Here is a 19889-nt window from a genome sequence, read left to right as displayed (position 1 = left end):
AGGAGGGACCAGGGGAGGATGAGACAGTCCCAGGTCCCTCAGGCCTTGAAGGGGTGGCCAGAGACGGAGAGAGGGCGCAGGACAACCAAGCGAGGAAGAAGAGGGAAACAGTAGGCAGCGGAGCAATGGAGCTCTGGGGAGGAGTGATTGCTTCCCCTGACCGATCCTTGAGCATGGAAAGGAGGTGCGTTCAGTGCAGGGAGACCCTGGTGGCTCAAGAGGAGGACGCCCACCCCTCGTCACAAGGCTCACCTGGGGAATAAGATTTAAAGAGACGCCATGGGGAGGGGTGCTGTTAGGAAACAAGTGTTGTCTTTTTCCAGCCTCACGTACAGTTTGTCGACATCTTGCCACCTTGTCTTACTGTGCTTAGCCTTGCTTTGCCTGGGGTCGACTTGCCTTGCTTTTCTTAGCCTGGTCCTGGGCAAGTACTCAGTGACACAACTCTGCCTTCAGGTTGTGCTGCAGCCCCATCAACCCCTTTGTGCGACAAAACATCCGTGGATCCAAGTTTCCTGAACTCTGTCTGTTCTCAGAGCTGGCTGCTTCTCTGCACTCACAGCAGCCAGGAACTAGTGGAGGGGTGTGTGTGTGTGTTTTTTTTTTTTGAAGGGCTGCTCTTGGATTTATAGTGAACTGTGGGAACTTTGGGAGGGAAAGTTGGAGCAATAAAAGGGAGTTAAGCCTTCACTCCGGCTGTGCTGCTTTTGTGCCTAGCCCCAGGTCATCACACCGCAGCTAAAATATTCAGGAAATCCCAGCAGGCAGCCCTTCCAACCAGTGCCACAAAGACAAGAGAGCATCCTTTCAGGAGGTGGCAGAAGCATGCAAACTTATTGCAGGGTGCTTGGCAACCAACTGTAAAGCACCCTTTCTGAGGCCACTGTAACTGGTTTAACAACCAATTCCAAGTCAGGGACTACCTGAAATACACATCAGGATTTAAGAATGAAAACTATACCTGCTTACCCTTCCTAGAAAGCAAAACTGAATAGAAGATTCATCCTTCCAAAATGTTCCAAGCTATAATAAAGCATTTTGTCATTTCTATAATTTTCCTCAAATACAGTATGATACTAAGATTTCACTCAAGAGACTCTGATATAAAGGTTAAAAAAAGAATCTATTAAGGATCTATTATGCAGATCAGCCAAAACCTTTATAGAACTATTAAAGTGCCATACTTCCCTAGAAAATAATTCTGTGGAAGCTGATGGATTACTTTTATAGGGTAAAGCCATGCAAATTTTATTTTATCACTACCATTGATATATGGGATCTTCCAAAGCATCTAGGTGCTTGCTGTTTTATCAAATGTTCAACTTCTAAACTTAAATTTGCTGAATTTAATTCAAGTATAGTAAACAAAAAATAGAGTGTTTTTTTTCCCTTTTAAAATACATGTGGATACTGAACTGGGAAGGACATATACAAAAATGTCACGTAGAGAAGGATCTTTTACATCAAGCATTTCATAAAAGGAAACTGTATCAGCCCCATCCACCTTAAGAGTACTATATACCTTTCCTGGTACAAATCATCAATTTTCAAAATGATGTCCAGGATGAAAAAATACCACCATGAAAAATTTAAACATAAGATTAGTTGGAGATAAGGTTCTTCAAATATAGTATTTTCAAAATCCTAACGTCCCTACATAATCATCCATTTAAAAAATCGTGGTAAAGCTTATTAAATATGGATTATTTTGATGTTATAAATTAATTACATGGTTTCATGTGTGCAAATTTGGTACCAAAATTTAGAATCAAAACCGTATAGGATACAACCAACATTATTTTTTATCTTACCTGGTCGTTTTCTAGATTTTTCATGGCCTAACTGTCCTAAATCATTACATCCACAGGTATACACAGTCCCATCATCCAATACAAACACAGTATGCCTCAGTCCACAGCCGACATCTTGAACTTTTTTGTTTACAAAGAAGCTGCACATTCTGGGTTCCAGGACAATTTCTTCGTCAATACCGCCCAATCCAAGTTGTCCAAAAGATGCATTTCCCCAACATAACATGTTGCAAGTCCTTTCAATAGTCTGCCAATTTCAATCTGCAAAAGCGTTCCACCAGCATTACTGTCACAGAAGAAAAAGGTAAGCCAAGAAGGTTAGCATTTATATCAAAGTACACTATTTTCACCCCTCAATTTTTACGACCCAAATAAAAAGACTGCAAGAATTTTTGAATTTATATCTTCAGAACGATAGCAAAATATGTAACTTTAAATATGACTGTATGTATCTGGTTAAGGTATCTGGCTAGAAGGCAGAATGAGCACAAAGCCACCTTGGTGCCTTCAGCCAATCACAACAGGGATAGTGGATAGGAGTTAACAATGACTTAATGGAGCCAAAAAAGTGTTTAACTATTTCAAATAATTATGTGAATTTAAAAAAATTGCTCTCACAATTATCCTAAGTGTATGGTTGCTATGTTATTGCTAAAGTAAATTGGTTTTTTAGAGGATATGTCAGAAAACTTAGGCATGACCAAGCCAAAGGGTAATTTGTTTAATTGCATTCTACCTTTCACAAACTGAGTATGTTTAGTGTTCTAGAACAATAAAGCATTAATTTTTCTACTTCAAAAACAAAAAAAAACACCCAAAGAATTCAAACATATCACAGGAAACCACAAACAGAACACTAATTAAGATATTTAACAATAAGCCTAAACCAGTTTAATAATTCATAATGTTAGATCCTACAACTTTTAATTATATACGTATATTAACTAAACAGAAGCAAAAAGAATATAACAAAAAAATATAGGGCAATCATCACAAATTATGTTAAGCCAGAGCTTGAATAATGCTTTTCAAGGATTTTCAAATTATGTAATCCAATTTGGGGGGACTGGTGTTAAAGCTCTGAAAATAATTGTGTAGGGAAATGCCTATACTGGATAATTGTTCCGAATAGCCAAATGTTTTCCATTATTAACTTTTAAAACCATAAACAGCTTAGAACTGATTATAAGAGGGATCACCTCTGCCATAATGAAACCGCTTCGGCACTAATCTCCAGACGAAGCCTTTTAAAGTTCCTCTATTCCAAAGCTTATTTATCTAGCCTGGTCAAAAAAGCCCTTTTCTGCATTGATTCCAATCTGGGAAATGTACTTTCTCAGAAGCTATGCTTGACATTCAGTCTTCTTTAGGAACAGCTGGACATTAAATGGCAATTGTTTGTGATTTAATCTATGTTTATGTATGTGTATATATGACTACACACACCACACATACACATGGATATATTTGTTTGCATTGTTTTAATTACAAGTTGCCTTGAATGTTCTTTCAGACAGAAAGGAAAAACACAAATCAAATACTTGTATAATATTAAACACCCATAAAAACTTTTTCCCTAACTTAACTATATACACAACTGAACATTCATAAAGGAGTCCACCTAACTGCCAAGCAGTATTTGGGAAACACAGAACAACTTTTGAAGTGTTCTTGGATATGCTCTGGGCACAAAATAGGAAACTGGTGCTATGGACTAGTTTTCCTAAATTTAAAACTGCGTATAGAAGGAATTCTGCTGCAGTGATTGTTTAGGCACTTTCAAAAATTAAAAATTAAGCCTGAATCAAAACTAGTTATAGCAATTAACTATAGTTCATGGGATATTCTCACCTAAAAAACTTCCAAGAGTCCTCATCTCTCAAACAGATTATAATTCAAAGAACTTTATCAATTTTTTTTTTACATTTTAAATCTGAAATGCTGTATATTGTACAGGTTAATAGAAAATGGACTACAGTTTACAATTTAGAATCAGAAATTGGTATGAGAACATGCCAGAAATAACAAGATATTTTGGAGACATGGAAATATTATCCTATAACTCATATGGCCTATAACTCCAATCTGAGCCAATTTCTGCTCAAACCTAGAATCTTACATATTTATTCCTAGCTAAATATGATTCAAATATTGCTTTAGATTGAAACACAGAAAGTAATTAACTCAATCCTACCACATTTAGGAGACATTTAAAATGGCGTTGCCTTGAGGAGTGCATAGCAGTATTTATGCATTCATATCAACAACTGCACGTACAATTTGAATCTGTTGCAAAAAAAATTAATCAGATACACATTAATGGAATTCAAATTTGTCCAACTCTCAGTAAATAATCTGCAAATTAACTTTTTGATTAATAGGGAATTTTTAAAAAGATTTTCTCAATGAAATTATAAATTTATGACCTCCATTTAATTAGCAAGAAATTTATTAGAAAAGATAAAATACAAATTAAAAAAACAAGCCCTATTCTGTACTGCAATGGATAAAGTTTCTTCCTCTCTATAATACTACTGTATCACAGCTCCAGGGAAATAATAATCAAACGCATTAAAAAAAACCAATTTTGCAACTCGTAGCATGGTTATTATTGTTAAAAACTCATCTCTCTCAAACAACTTAGTAAAGAGTAATTTTGCAATATGATGACTAGATCAGTGGTCACCAACCAGTGGGCCGGGGACCACTGGTGGTCCATGAGAAAATTTTGTGGTCCACAGAGAAATGTCACCCCCAAAGCACCCCCCAATTAATCCAGGCTGCATGGGAATACAAGGCTGAACCACCCACATGGCCTGTGGGAACACAAGGCTTGCGTCACCTGCGTTGTGAACAACACAAGGTAGTGAAGGGAGGGGGGAAAGGGTGAAGGGGGGGAACTTGCCCCACACCTGGCCTGGCCACTGGGCTGCTTCTTTCTGCTTCTTCTGCTTTTGGCTACATGCAAGGAAAGCAGCAGAAGTCTTTCTTTCTCTCCCCCAAACTCCACCAGAAACGAGCCTTTGGGACCCTGCAAGGCATCCTGCTCCAAGAGGCTGCACCGGTGCAACAAGTCTCACAAAGACTCATTTCTGGTGGAGTTTGGGGGAGAGAAAGAAAGATTTCTGCTGCTTTCCTTGCATGAAACCAAAAGTCAGTTAGTCTCCCACTCTCTCCTCTCCTGCACCCCCGAGAACGGAGCTGGAGATGGTATCTTGCCATCCCAAATAATGATTGATTGGTAGGAAAATGGGGTGGGGAATTTTCCTGCAGACTTTTTGGGGGATTTTTCCAGGGGTCTCTACTGCTTTCTTCAGAGACCTGGGAAAACGTCACCAAGCCACCATCAGTCAAAATTCATATTAGTGGTCTGTGGGAATTAAAATTATGAGTTTGTTGGTCCCTGAGGTCCAAAAGGTTGGCGAGCCCTGGATTAGATAAAAGTACAAAGTTCATTTAAGAAGCAATAGCAAACACATGTAAAAACAAAAAAGTGATAAGATAAAGTCCTGTTGAAAAATAATATATGGATTCTTGAAAAAGAGAAGTTTTAGGTAAATTGGGATTTACATATAATTATCCAAAATTCTACACGTCATAACACCTATAAAAATCTATTCCTATATTTTAAAATATCTTACAAAACATTTATAAACATTTCTATCAATACCACTGGTCCCTTACAGATAAGAAAGGGTTCTAATATAGCATGGTGTAAACATTTTTTAATCTTAGTCATTTTAAACTGTGTAGATTTTAACTTCCCAGGATTCTGGGAATTGAAGACAACACATCTTAAAACTGCTGAAGTTGAGAAACAGTGCTGTAGCAGTCGCTTTTTTTAAAAAAAATATCATTTTTGCCAGAGAGAATACTACATGCCCTCTTAAGAAGAGTTAAACTCCCTTAGGATACGCAGTATAAAATGCTGAAAACAGGTGCCCTCACTGAATTAACTTTTATAAATGCTCTGTAAATATTTGTTTGCCTTTGCTAAACATTTACAAAAATCTCTTAGCACACAAAATAATAAGTAGAATAAATCTGGTTAACAGTTCTGTTCCATTTCCAGATTTTATTCATATACCTAAGAATTCTGAAAAGATCTTCTGCACAAACCTAGAGCTTTCCAGAAGCATACAGTGTATGATGAATCATTATTGCAACATCACTTACATTGCACAACTTTATTAAAGATGAATTATCTCCATTCATTATGTAAGATCAAAATTGAAATGAGAAGAATACCTTCATTCTATCACCTTTTAAAAATATATGTATTGATATTTTAAGTTTATTATTACATAAAATTTTTACACATTTTATTTCTTTTTTAAAGCATTAATATAATCTTGGTAACTAGAGGCAATTAGTATTCATAAGAGAGTCAACAAATAACTGCCAACTTCAGGATAAACCCAGCAAAAAGAGAGATTCTGAAATGTCTACTTTAAAAGTCAAAATGTTGTTTATTTTAAATTACTGCTCCTTGTTCCAAAATCTCTCATGTCTACCCCAAATATCCCTTAGTTTCAGCTTGACATTCCCAAGTCTTAGCTCGGCATATTTCACCAATTAACACTGTTCTTACAGGAGTAATAGTTCTCATTACTTGTGTAAATGTGTCATTGTGCTATATAACTGATCATCCATATAAGTATGGGTAGTATCATATATTAGTGTTCTTGACCCAGAAAAATAGGAGTATCTACTGAAGAAAACAGATCTCTGGGAGTGTTGATGTGACTATTAGGTGCAACTGCAGACATGGATTTAATGGTAGCAGCTTTAGGTTTCATTTACACAGAATCAGAAAAATATTATAGTCAGCATATATATAGTCTATATATATAGACTCTCATATACACACACACACACACACACACAAATATATGTATGTATGTATGTTTTCTTAAGTTTTCACGGGTACTTACATGTATGGTATTCAGCTTTGTTCGGGTATTTTCCCACGTCATTATAGTTTAAAAGCACAACTATAATGACATGGGAAAATACCCGAACAAAGCTGAATACCATACATACATACAGATATATAGTTATAGATATATATAATTTTATTTTGAATTGAATTCTACGTTCTGGAATTAAACAGTGAATACGAAGAATAGTAAAGACCTAGAGCACAATTGATCTTCCTATCTGAATTTACAGGCCCCAACCCTATCCCTATCCCAAACTCATTTCTGTTTTAACTTAATGTTGGTAGCTGAGAATTAAAGAGCCATTCTGAACAATATACTAATACTTAATATATTAAACACCTGTGTAGAAAGAAAAAGGAGAAATACTTTGATGGGATATTTCTGTGATTTCAATTATTACATATTAATGGGAAGGTCTGTCATAAAAAGAGCATTAGATTAGTGAAATCTGAGATTATACAACTATACACACTTTTGTGCAAGTACGTTTTCAAGCATAATGGGACTCGGGGATGGGAATAACCTGAAGTAATATGATATACAAAACACTTCTGTATACTTTGGAAGAATGCCAGTGCCAGAAGAAATATTAGACAACACCTTTCTTATATTTCACAACCCAGGTCCCAAGCAAAAGTTTCAGGTGCTGTAGCTGAGACTAATGAAAATACAAGAGAAGCAAAGATTGAACTGCAACTGAATGTTCCCTTACTTAAAAACAACCTTTGCTAAAAGCAATTGTGACCTACTTCTAAATCAAAAAGTTGGGCTAACATGATTTATCAAACAACAGCCTTTCACATCACTATGGGATTCTGCCGCCCCCTCAATGGTATTTTACCCTTTTTCTTCAGCTTTCACTTTTCATTCCCCCAAAGAACCCTCTGCAGCCATTTTACTTGTGGAAGGAAAACGAAAAGCATTGCAGGCATTTGCCCATAAATAAAGCAGCCTGGATTTTTGGCCCATTGGGAGGAAGACAATCACAAGCAGGACAGTTTCCAATGAAAGGAAAGGCGCGTCCATCCCAACGCTTCCCAGTAGCCAAACAGAAGCCTGTGGGGGGGGGAAACATGTCCAACAAGATAAACGCGATGAGCCTACGTCCCCCTTCGCCTTCTCCAGCCATTTGGAGGCTGCCCTTAATAGGGTACCCTTAATAACATGGCTAGGAGTAACCCACAGCTTTCTCCTCTAATTTTAACTGGAGGGAGCGGGGAGCCGAGCTTTACCCTTTTCTGGCTCCCTTCTTCGCCCACAGTACTGCTATATCCGCGATCTGCGGGTCCAACGGGGCCTGCAAAATTTTAGGAAAGGGGTCCTTCCCTTCCCTTAAATAAAAGAGGGAAAGAAGTCGAGCTGCCTGAAGTCCTGGCTCGGCCTGTCCTCTGCCCAGAAGGCCTCGCCGCCGGGGCGGAAAGAAGGGGAGCAGCCGGCGATGAGCTCTCTCTCTCCCCCGGATTGCCCCTCCGAGCGCCCTAGAAGGAGGAGAGACGCCCCGCCGAGCCGTCCTCCCAAACCTCCTCTCCGGCCAGACACGGCTCCACCCGCGCCTTCCCTCGCAGCCCGCGGCCTCCTCTCCTCTCCGCGCCGGGAAACACCCCGCCAGGGCTGGACTCACCGTGGTTGCTACGCGTCCCTCCCTTTCTCGGGAGTGGACCGCGGCGAGGCTTGCCGGCCGGCCGGGCTTACAAACGCGACAGGGTGAGAGGGCGGGAAAAAGGCCCAGAAGCGCCGGCTTGGCGCGTGTAACGCGCAAGCGCCCTTTCCAGTTCGCGGAGGGCCCCGATAGGACGGGAGGCGCTGCACGGGGTAGGCCGGCCTTCCTAGTTCGCCTGAGGGAGAGGCGGCGGAGGGCGGCACGGGGCAACGTTTCCTCCCGCTTCTGCTGGGGCAATCCTCGCCGACTTTGGCCGCGGGGCCCGCTCGGCATGGATCTCGGGCGCTGGCCGGGTTCCGCTGAGGGCCGGAGCAGCACCTGCGAGCCCCAAGCCGGCCTGGCTCTGCTGCGGGGCCGGCGAGCGCCTAACCGGGCTGCCCTGCGAATCCCCCCTGAGGCCACTCCAGGGAAGCAGGCAGGCAGGTGGTTCTTCGCTGCCCTCTAGTCTTTATCCGGTTCGTGGCCATGCGCTGGATTTTACCGGATTGTCCCAGTGGGTACGAGCTGTAATGCGGTTCCCTGGTCTCGGCCCACTACGGAGGTGGCTTGTGCAAGGAAGCCCCGGGCCTCCAAGCGGTTCTGTGGCCTCGCTTGGGACGGACTGCTGAGCAAATTTGGCCTGGCACTCACAAGTTTCCCACTGGAGTTGAACATGAGGAATTCTTCAGGAGACATTGGCACACAAAACTCAACCAATGATGGTAGTGTCGCAGTTAGGATTCATTCATTTATTTTATTAAATAAGTTATTTTTTATTTTAAATCTGATTTTACATTGTGTAAGCCGTCTCGAGTCGCCATGGGTGAATAGGCAGCAATATAAATTAAGTAAATAAATATTAATTTGTTTATTTAAGAACTACAAGTGTTAGCCTATCCATTTCTGCACATTCTAATATTTATAATCGAAAAGAAGGAAAAAACTGAATACTTTTTGCGTTGGGATTTATTTTATCAATGGCTAGCTGAAAAAAACAGGAGCTATAGATGCAGGGAAATAGTTGGATAGGATCAGTGATTTAAGAAAGGCATATTGGATTAGTTAAGTAAATAATATTATTGGTACTACTATAATTAACATCAATATAATATGAATATTGTTGTAAACATCTTTATTATAACCTAAAAACATTGTACCTGGACAATGCACTGTTTGATTGAAATTGGAATTTTTTATATGCTATATAAAACAAAATGAATTTTTGGAACAATTTTTTTTTATTTCATTCTTCTAGGATCCTGCATAGGATTAAAAGTTCATTTGGAAGTCAATCTCATTTTGAAGGAGATATGATTGATTCCAGGGTGATTGCAAGCAAATGATAGACATCTCAACATAATGATGTGTAGTTAAAGTGTTTCTCAAATTTGGCCATCTAAGCTGTGTGGGCTTCAACTCCCAGAATTCTCCAGGCAGCCAATTTAAGGTGGCCAAGTTTGAAAAATGATCAGGGGTGTCAAAGTAGCGGCTCATGGGCCAGATGCATCATGTGCTGGCCATGTTCCCATGCAGTTTAGCCAAGGGGAAAAAACTCCTGATACGTCATGTAACGATGCTGTGACGACGCAAGTTTGACACCCCTGCATTAGATGGAAACTATTTTGCAAGCATAAGTTATAAGCTAAAAGCCTGATTTTGAGGAGATGTTCCCTTCTAATGATCAACCTATCTGTTGTAATCCTACTCCTGTGTATTGGATATGGGAGCTCACCAGAGGGCATCATAATAGTAAGAACAACTTTGCTTCTTATTGAAGTATGACCGTAATCTTCAGTTCTCTTAAACTGGGTGGGAATCATTAGGACCAGCATAAAGCATCCTAAAGTCTCCTCTTTTTTAACTGTGCATCAGGGAACATATTTGGGTAAAAGTCAATGCACTTAATACCATTTGCCAATTGAGTTCTTTCCCTGGCTTAATACAACTTTTCTTGCCACAGTTGTTAAGCGAATCACTGCAGTTCTTAAGTTACTAACATGGTTGTTAAATGAATCTGACCTCTCCATTGACTTTTCTCATCAGAAGGTTACAAACAATGATCACATGGCTCCAGGACACTGCAACTGTCATAAATATGAGTCATTTGCCAAGCGTCTGAATTTTGTTCATGTGACCATAGGGATGCTGCAATAATTGCAAGTGTGAAAAATGATCATGGCACTTTTTTCAGTGTTACTGTAACTTTGAACCATCACTAAATGAACTGCTGTAAACCGAGGATTACATGGAGTAAAATGTTACATATTCTTATTCCCAAATATAGGCAGTATATAGCCCAAATCTGCAAAGATGAAGTCAGGCTCAGAATGAAGTAAGACTTGCAACAAATGTTAAAAAAATAATAATAAAAGTTTCTTTCAACCTATAAAAGATTTAAAAAAAAGAACCAATCAGTTCACTAATGGGGGAAGATGGCAAGGAGTTGACAGGCAGCAGGGAGAAAGCAGAGCTGCTTAATTCTTTCTTTGCATCTGTCTTCACACGGATACACACACAAAAATAGTTCAACCTACCAAAAACAGACCCATGGAAGATTAGGAATTCAAATTAAAATAGAAAAGGGTATGGTAGGAGAACACCTGCCTACTCTAGATGAGTTCAGATCACCAGGACTTGATGGATTACATCCCAGGGTTCTGAAGGAGGTGGCAGACGTGATCGCGGAACTATTGACTCATATCTTTCAAAGATCCTGGAACACTGGGCAACTACCAGAGGACTGGAAAAGAACTGATATGGTTCCCGTCTCACATATGGTGGGAGTGGGGGAACTGATCCAGGCAACTACAGACCAATCAGTCTGACATCAATACCTTGGAAAATGCTGGAAAAGATCTGCAAACACCTAGAAGCAAACAAAGTTATAATCAGAAGATAAATATATCAAAAATAGATGATGCCAAACAAATCTTATTTCATTCTTTGATAATGTGACTAAATTAGTGGACCAGCAAAATGCAGGAGACATAGTATACTTGGATTTCAGTAAGGCGTTTGACAAAGTAGATTATAACTATTAAACTAGAAAAATGTGGGATAAACAGCATCAAAATTTGATGGATTTTAACTGGCTGACAAATCAGCATTCAACGTGTAGTCCTTAAGGGAACTACTATCTACATGGAGGGAAGTAAGCAGTTAGGTATCCCAAGGTTCTGTTTTAGGCCCAGTACTCTTCAATTGAGGACCTGTATACTGCACGAGTCAAAAAGAGGACTGAAAATATTTACAGATCCCTCACATCCTGGACATAAACTGTTTCAACTCCTTCCCTCAAAACGACTCTATAGAGCACTGCATACCAGAACAACTCGACACAACAGTTTTTTTCCCAAAAGCCATCACTCTGCTAAACAAATAATTCCTTCAACACTGTTCAACTATTTATAAAGTGTACACTACTATTACTGTTAATCTTCTCATCACTCCTTATCACCCATCCCCTCCCACTTGTGATTGTAGGACTGTAACTTTGTTGCTTGTATCCTTACGATTTATATTGACTGTTTCCTAGTATGATTTGATTGTTGATTGTACCCTATGATTCTCATTAAATGTTGTACGTTATGATTCTTGATTCTTAACGGATGTACCTTTTCTTTATGTATACTGAGAGTATTTACACCAAGACAAATTCCTTGTGTGTCCAATCACACTTGGCCAATAAAGTATTCTATTCTATTCTATTCTATTCTATTCTATTCTATTCTATTCTATTCTATTCTATATCTTCATAAACAGATGAGGGAATAGAAGGGGAACTCATCAAGTGTGCAGATAACACCAAGCTGGCAGAAATAGCCAATACTCCAGAATATAGGCTCAAGATTCAGATGGATCTTGCCAGAGTTGACAGGTATAGATTAGGTGAAACTTGGCTCAATAGTAGTAACAGCGGGAGGGATCTTGGAGTCCTAGTGGACAATCACTTAAATAAGAGCCAGCAATATACTGCAGTTGCCAAAAAAGCCAATGTTTTAGGCTGCATTAACAGAGGGATAAAAGTGTTAGTACTGCGTTATGAGGACTTGGTAAGACCACACTTGGAATCCTGCATTCAATTTTGATCACTGCACTATAAAAAAGGCATTGAGAGTCTGGAAACTGCAGAGAAGAGCAAAAAAGATAATTAGGAGAGTGGGGGCTAAAAACATGTAAAGAACGGTTGCAGGAATTAGGTATAGCTAGTCTAGGGAAAAGAAGAACTAGGGATGACAGGAGAGCAGTGTTCCAGTATTTGAGAGGCTGCCACAAAGAAGAGGGGATCAATCTATTTTCCAAAACACCAGAAGGCAAGACAAGAAGCAATGGATGGAAACTAATCAAAGAGAGAAGCAACCTACAACTAAGGAGAAATTTCCTGATAGTGAGAACAATTAACCAGTAGAACAGGTTGCCTTCAGAAGTTTTAGATACTCCATCACTGGAGGTTTTTAAGAAGAGATTGGACAAGAATAATATAGGGTCTCCTGCTAGTGCAGGGGGTTGGTCTAGAAGACCTCCAAGGTCCCTTCCAACTCTGTTTTTCTGATAGAAATTTCCTCTCCCTTCTGTTGTTCTCTTATGAGCAATTGATATGTGCAGCAAGTGTTCTGATCTAACCTGCCTTCCACCTATGTTTTTATAAGAGTTTGTTTTAATACTCACTGTTATTGTTTTTAATTCTGTAACTGATGGAACATATTTAAGGGTTGATTTTATTGCAGCAGTAGCCTAATCTGTAAACAGCTAGATAGTTAACTTCCGCTATCACCTCAAGAACCTTTTTTGTCTCCATGTCAAACCTCTTTGGCAACCTCTGTGATCCTTGCTGAAAATATTCCTTAATAAAGGGTTGCAGTATATTCACAGAAGGAAGTATCTACAGTATTATTCTGTTCATCATGGTTTCTTACACCATGAAGTCAAAGTTTCAGCCCCAGCCTTCTTTTTTTAGGCATTATAATTGGCATATTTCAATTATTTCATATAATTCAGAGTATGTTTCTGTCCAGAGGTTCGTGGCAGTGAACATAGCTTCCCTTCCTCTATTTTTAGCATAGCAACAGTGTGAAATAGGTAGGGCTGCAAGGAAGCAACTTACTAAGTAACCCAATGAGATTCCATCACTAAGAGGAGATGTGGACACAATTTTTTCCACCTTTTTACGGACCAATACATTGTGATAACATTCTTTGTAACCGACAAAATTGCTTGCCATTTCCTTTCAAATTTTATTTTCAGATTTAATGCTCAAAATCATATTTCAGAAACATAAACTCTTGAGTTTTAATGTGAAAATTGATAGAGGTATACAGGTAATCCTCAACTTACAATATTTATTTATTTATTTTTAAAAATAAACATTATACAATATTTATTGTTTATTTATTTATTGATTTTATACTGCCACCTATTCACCCATGGTGACTCGAGGCGGCTTACAGAATATAAAAGCATATTTAAAATAAAAAATAATAAAAAACTAACACAAAAAAACCAAATAAATTAATAAAGTACAATAGAACAAAATCTGAAAAAAAAAAAAATCACCCCCAACTCCAACCCCCCCGCCCCGATGACAGCAGATTACACGAACCATTTAATGGGCTGCATCCCGCTCTGGGTTCCCCAGACCAGCTGGCAGCACCAGGTGTTCGGTGCCTTCCGGAAGAGTATTAGTGAGGGGGCCATTCTAATCTCGGGGGGGGGGGATGATGTTCCAGAGAGAGGGAGCCACCATGGAGGAGGCCTTTCTGGGTCCCACCAGGTGTATCTCCCTCAGGGGAATTGCAACGTTCCCTGCCTCCCCGCTCTAATGGGTCAGGTAGATGTGACCGGCAAGAGACGTTCCCTCAGATAATAGTTTACTTAGTGATCGTTTGAAGTTACAGCTGTACTGAAAAAAGTAACTTATGGTTTTTCACACTTATGACCATTGAACTTTTTCTGACACATTTTCTGACATGGAGGAAGTAGGTAAATGTCTATGGATAAGGGTATATGACTGAGAATCTCCATAGAGATTTATTTCCTCCATGTCAGAAATGTGTCAGAAAAACCTCAATTTGAGTTTGGTTCCTGGGAATTACAGCAATACAAGCAGCAGTACACAAAAACAATTTATTCCTGATTTCTTCAGTGATATTTTTCACCTTCCCAGACTGGCTCACAGTCATGGAATTCCCCAGAGCAGGGCTGTCAAACTTGCGGCCACTGGGCCTGATGCATCACTTGTTGGCCACACCCATGCCCGGTTTAGCAAAGCGGGGGGAGTCACGATACGGCACGTGATGACGCCGTGACAACACGAGTTTGATACCCCTGCCTTAGAGTAGTGTCCCTCAACCTTGTCAACTATAAGATGTGTGAACTGCAACTCCCAGAATTCCATGGCTGAGGAATTCTGGGAGTTGAAGTCCACACATCTTAAAAGTTGCTAAGGTTGAGAAACCTGCCCTAGAGGTCTGTCATCCAAATACTAATCAAGTCCAGTTTTGCTTAACTTTGAAAGCCAGGTGAAGTTGCCTATTGCTGCCTCGTGCTGAAAAGCCTATAATTATTATAAAAATAACTATATTTTTGAATGCAAGGTGCTAAACATGATTTTTATAAGCAAATGTATATGCAATGCATGTATTTCTAAATAAATCATTTTGGAGTTGTAAAGATTTTAGATGGATTTTTCCCCATGCCTGATGTATATGCATATGTTGCTGTTGTTTGCTTATTTTGGTCATAGAGGTGCTACTGTTACTGCACTGGTCCCTGGATCCAGATTCTTCCCCTACCCTCTTGCCTACCTTCAGAAAGTTTGTTCTCTCCTCAAGATTTAGCTGAGGTTGTTTGGGCATGTTCCTTTTAGGTGGAGTGTTGCAAGGATAGTTTCTGGTTTTTTTGTTTCCTTCCTACCCTTGTCATACTATTATATAATCTTTTGTTTTATTCATATTGTTGTCTTTTAATCTTGTGAAACTGATTTGGACAATTTGGAAATTTGACAAATAAGTACACTATACATCCTATAAGAGCACAGGCCTGGTTTATACAGGTAGTCCTCAACTTACAACCATAATTGAGCCCAAAATTTATGTTGTTAAGCAAGGCAGTTGCTAAGTGAGTTTTGCCCCGTTTTATGGACTTTCTTGCCACAGTCGTTAAGTGAATCACAATAGCTGCTAAGTTAGTAACATGGTCACTAATGGTTACAAGTGAATCTGGCTTCCCTATTCAAATTGCTTATCAGAAGGTCACAAAAGGGGATCGTATGACCCGGGATACGGCAACTGTCATAAATCGACCCAGTTGCCAAGTGTCCAGATTTTGATCGCGTGACCACAGGGATGCTGCCAGTGTGAAAAACAGAGTGAAGTCACTTTTTTTTCAGTGCCGTTGTAACTTTGAATGGTCACTAACGATTGTAAGTCAAGGACTTCCTGTAGTGCATATAAGACCATATCAGAACCATCTGGGGGTGGGGGGTTGATCAATGAGACAATATGCTGGTCACAATCCCATCATCGTGGTCTCTCCATCTTGAATCTTTGACCATATTGTGAGGACACCCTTGATAGAGGATCAAACTATGGCCATCTAATTATGAAAGTAAGAATATTAACACTGGGCATGAAGTCTCTCTATAAGGACCAAAGAAGTTCCCTTATTTCCTGACCATTTCCCTCTAGAGCAGATGACGACTACTGTATACTAGTTTAGGTGTATTCCTACGAACTACCAAGCGCCGCCCAATGGCAAAGCAAGGTGGGGCCCCAGGTCTTCTGAAAAACAGCAGTGCCAACCCTACTGGTTTGGAAAGGACACCTTATCTTTTCACGGCCCTGTGATGAAGTAACCTAAAATTAGCTTCCTTACTAGTTTGTCAAGACTGCATGCTGAGAAGAATTGCAAAGAGGTAGCCTGGAGGAAAGAGGCTCGAAGCGCAAGCAGATCCCGCCACTTCACGGTGAGCTCAGCTGGCTTCTCTACAGATTTCCAGAATTTACCATTTAGGTGTCAGGTGGTGTGATCTGGGAAGGAGGAAAGGGAAGCTCTTCTAGTGAAAGCAGAAAGGTGGGGAGAGGGTCTTTTGGGCTGGGAATCGGTAGGGAAGGCTGAGGAAAGGTAACGAGGCTTCCCAACAAAAGGGGAGGGAGAATGGTAGGTTTGCTGTAATGGCCAGACAAGCGAGAGAGTGGCCCGAACCCAACAGTGTTGTGCCCATGATGGGCAAGAACACGTAATACGAAAAGAAGGAAATAATTTCATCTAAAAACAAAGACAGAAAAATGAAGTTGGTTTAGGTAGCCAGTCATTTAAGGCTACATTTATTTGATGGACAGCTTAATGATTAATTGAGTATCCTCAACTCTATCCTCACATTTCTTTTCTTACTTTTAATTCTGCTCCCCTCAACCTGGTCCCCTTCAAACAAATTGGGTTGGGCTGCAATATGAGTCAATTATTCCTGGCCAACGCTGTCATTGTTTGGAGATGATCCACAGAGTAATTCTGCATATTTAGTGGGCATCAGGCTGGAAATCTAATTTTTTCCTGCCCGTGGTCTTTTAACAGCAGCAATAGAGACATGGAATGGATCTTTGTTGTAATGGGTGCTGCTGTCATTTGATAAATTTAGATGTATGTCATGCTTGTTCCCTGTCTCGAGTAGGGCGTCTATGCAGAATTTCAGGTAATTTGGAAAACTCTTTGCATGCAATCAGTTTCCTTAAAGACCAGCAATTTCTCAAATGTCACTGTTTGTACAGATGCTCAGTTATGTAAAACCTAGAACTTGCCCTTTGTTTTCTACAGATAACTTTTTTATTTGTTTCCCCCAGATACATTGTAGAATAATAGGGTTGGAAGGGACCCTGGAAGTCCAACCCTCTGCTCAGGCTGGAGACTGTATACCAGGGGTCTCCAACCTTGGCAACTTTAAGCCTGGTGGTCTTCAACTCCCAGAAAATTCTGAGAGTTGAAATCCGCCAGGCTTAAAGTTGCCAAAGTTAGAGACCCCTGCTCTATACCATTCTGGGCAAGTGGCTTTCCAGTAGATGGTTAGGTTAGGAAATCTCTGATAGAAGGAAGAAATATTTTTATATGGAGGTAGATGGAAAAATCAGATAACTATTGATTCATAAAAAGATATGCAGGGCTACCATCCCTAATTTTACACTTCCAGGTTTATTAGACTACAATTGTCAATGTGCTCTTGTAGGAGGCACCAGCATCAGAAAAGTTGGAACAGGATAACAGCTGAACAGCTAGATAATGAAAGCAGAGAGTCTAAATTATTTACTTTTTAAAGCTTTCAAGCTATAATGAAAGAAAGGATCTCCTATAACTCAGAATCATCAACCAAAGTAACACTTCACAAGTTCTTCCTACATACATAATATTATTTGAGTATCATACGATTCTGAAGTTCACCGAGAAACCAGCATTTCCTTGCTCGGTTTCTAAATGCTGATTGTATAGAAAATTGTGTTTTTTCATCATGTGAATATAACTAATAGTCTAGGAAGCTCACTTATATATTTGACGTAATAAAGTTAGAACCATTATCAAAATGAGTAGGATTCACTTTTTTGTATGCATTTTGTGTCCTCAGATCCAGGACGGAGTGTTAACCAATCCAACATCTTATTTCTTGGTTGATCAACAGTGGAAAACCGGTGAGTGCTTATAAATCATTCTACCTCTTTGAAAGGAAGTAGCAGAATAGCAAGTGTCCTTTGAACACACAACAGTACAAAAATGCCACATTTTTTCAGGGGTTGTGTTAAGGTTATCTGAATTGAACAATAACAGAGGGAGATTTTTCGGACCATGAGTGAATGATTGGCCATATCACAGGGTTTTTTTGGGTGACTAAGCCTAAGTACCATATCTGAATTCTCAGCAAGATTCTAATATAAAGGTAATCCTCAATGGCCAATATGGTTGCTTAGCAACCAATTGAAGTTATGGCAGACCCCACTCAAAAAGTACTTACAACCTGGTTATAAAGTTCCAACAGCTGCCCCACATAGTCATGAGACTGCATTTTGGGTGCCTGTCTACTGGCCCATATTTATGCCTGTTTGCAGTGTCCTGCAGTCATGTCACCATGATTTAAATGCTTTTGTTGAAAACCAGCATTTATTTCTAGTTCTTTTGGGGGGAGGGGAATGTTCCCTAGGGAATAATGAGTTCACTTAAAAACTGTAGCATTCACTTAATAATTGCTGCAAAAAAGTCATAAAATTGGATTGGCCACATGGGTGACCCACTCCGAAACTGTCACAACTTACAACCATTTTCAGTAGACTCCATTATAGTCATACGTGAAGGACATCTTGGAATTGAGACCATCTCTATGTCTCATTTAGCCAGATTTCAGTTATGAGATTTTATTGACTTTGTGATGGTATTTTGCTTCTGCTATTAGCAGCTTTGAATATAGTTAATAGAAAATGAAATAGACATAAGTAAATATTTTAAACATTTCAAAATATTGAAAAGGAAGAAATGTACTCATTTGATAGGATGAATGTCGTGTTTATAGTGGGGCAGTTATAATTGTGGATTGACAGTACAGAGACATTGAGCATAATTACACTTTTGGGACTCTTCTAGACTTTGTCCTGGACTCTGAGCATGCATAAGAAGTCTACAACCCTTAAGCACCAAAATTGACATTGATTTGCTAGAAAGAAACCATTTATATCTTTACAAATCACATTGCTTCAAACACAACCAAAAGCTTGGAGACCAGCATGCCCGCCTGCCTTCATCCTCATCGGAGAAATGGGATTTCTGTTGTATTTCAGTCCCTAGTTACCTGCCTATCCTCAGCTTACTTAAGTGGAAGAGCAGATATTCATTTTCTTTGAATATTCCTTGCCTAAAAACAAAATCTCAAATTTTTGGCTGGCAATTGTTTCTAAACAAATGAACAGTAGACAAGAAAGTACATGTGCAATAGTTCCATTCTCCACTTCTGTGTTTTCAGAATTCAATTTGCCCAAATCTTCCAACTGATATTCTGAAACACGCATCATTGTTTTGATGGGCTTTTGAGAGCACAATTATGTTGGGGGAACAGATTCCTTTGTTGACTCGACCACAGTTGACTCAACCACAGTTCAAATAGCCTATCAAATAATGATGTGGTAGCCCATCAAGAGTGTGAGCCTATTAGTGAAGAAAGATGTTGGATCAGGACAATTTGGAAGGGGAGGGTAATAGCATTATAAGAAGAAAGATGGGTTACAAGTCACTTATGTTGGACCTCATGAGTATTCCACACCATTAGTTCCCCACCAATATCCATAACCGAAAATCTTGAAATCTCCAGGACACCGAATCACCCATTAAAAAAGCATTCGTGCATTTTTGATCTGCATACTTTTGAAAGCATGGGAGGGATACCTAATCTGAATCTGTTTCCTGAAATGGGTTTGGATCTTCTCTCATATTTTAAAATCACAGGTCTGCCTTCATGTAATACAAAAA

At 39.5% G+C, this 19889-nt stretch overlaps 2 protein-coding genes across 6 annotated transcripts in view; one reads left to right on the top strand and one right to left on the bottom strand.

Moving 5' to 3' along the window:
- Positions 1 to 8807, bottom strand: part of HERC4 (HECT and RLD domain containing E3 ubiquitin protein ligase 4) — a 41791-nt gene extending 32984 nt beyond the window's left edge. The window contains exons 1-3 of one of the 5 annotated variants that reach the window (XM_087932088.1): positions 8376 to 8807; positions 4006 to 4097; positions 1812 to 2097 (exon numbers count right to left, since the gene is read on the bottom strand). In XM_087932088.1, coding sequence (XP_087788214.1) covers positions 1812 to 2037 — 226 coding nt within the window. In that variant the 5' untranslated portion in view covers positions 2038 to 2097; positions 4006 to 4097; positions 8376 to 8807. Of the gene's footprint in view, positions 1 to 1811; positions 2098 to 4005; positions 4098 to 7595; positions 7811 to 8375 lie in introns of those variants that run through there. The other 4 variants (XM_087932086.1, XM_087932090.1, XM_087932089.1 and 1 more) reach the window with 4 other exon arrangements.
- A 7489-nt stretch (positions 8808 to 16296) lies between these two features.
- Positions 16297 to 19889, top strand: part of MYPN (myopalladin) — an 85419-nt gene continuing 81826 nt past the window's right edge. Inside the window, exons 1-2 of the mRNA XM_087932082.1 lie at positions 16297 to 16356; positions 18010 to 18067. The gene's annotated coding sequence lies outside the window, so the exon portion shown is untranslated. The remainder of the gene's footprint in view (positions 16357 to 18009; positions 18068 to 19889) is intronic.

Source organism: Pseudonaja textilis, chromosome 4 (genome assembly GCF_049901715.1).
Source record: "Pseudonaja textilis isolate UNSWEBS1 chromosome 4, rPseTex1.2, whole genome shotgun sequence".
NCBI lineage: Eukaryota > Metazoa > Chordata > Lepidosauria > Squamata > Elapidae > Pseudonaja > Pseudonaja textilis.
Note: the sequence above shows the minus strand (reverse complement) of the source record. Positions and strands in the feature narration are given on the sequence as shown.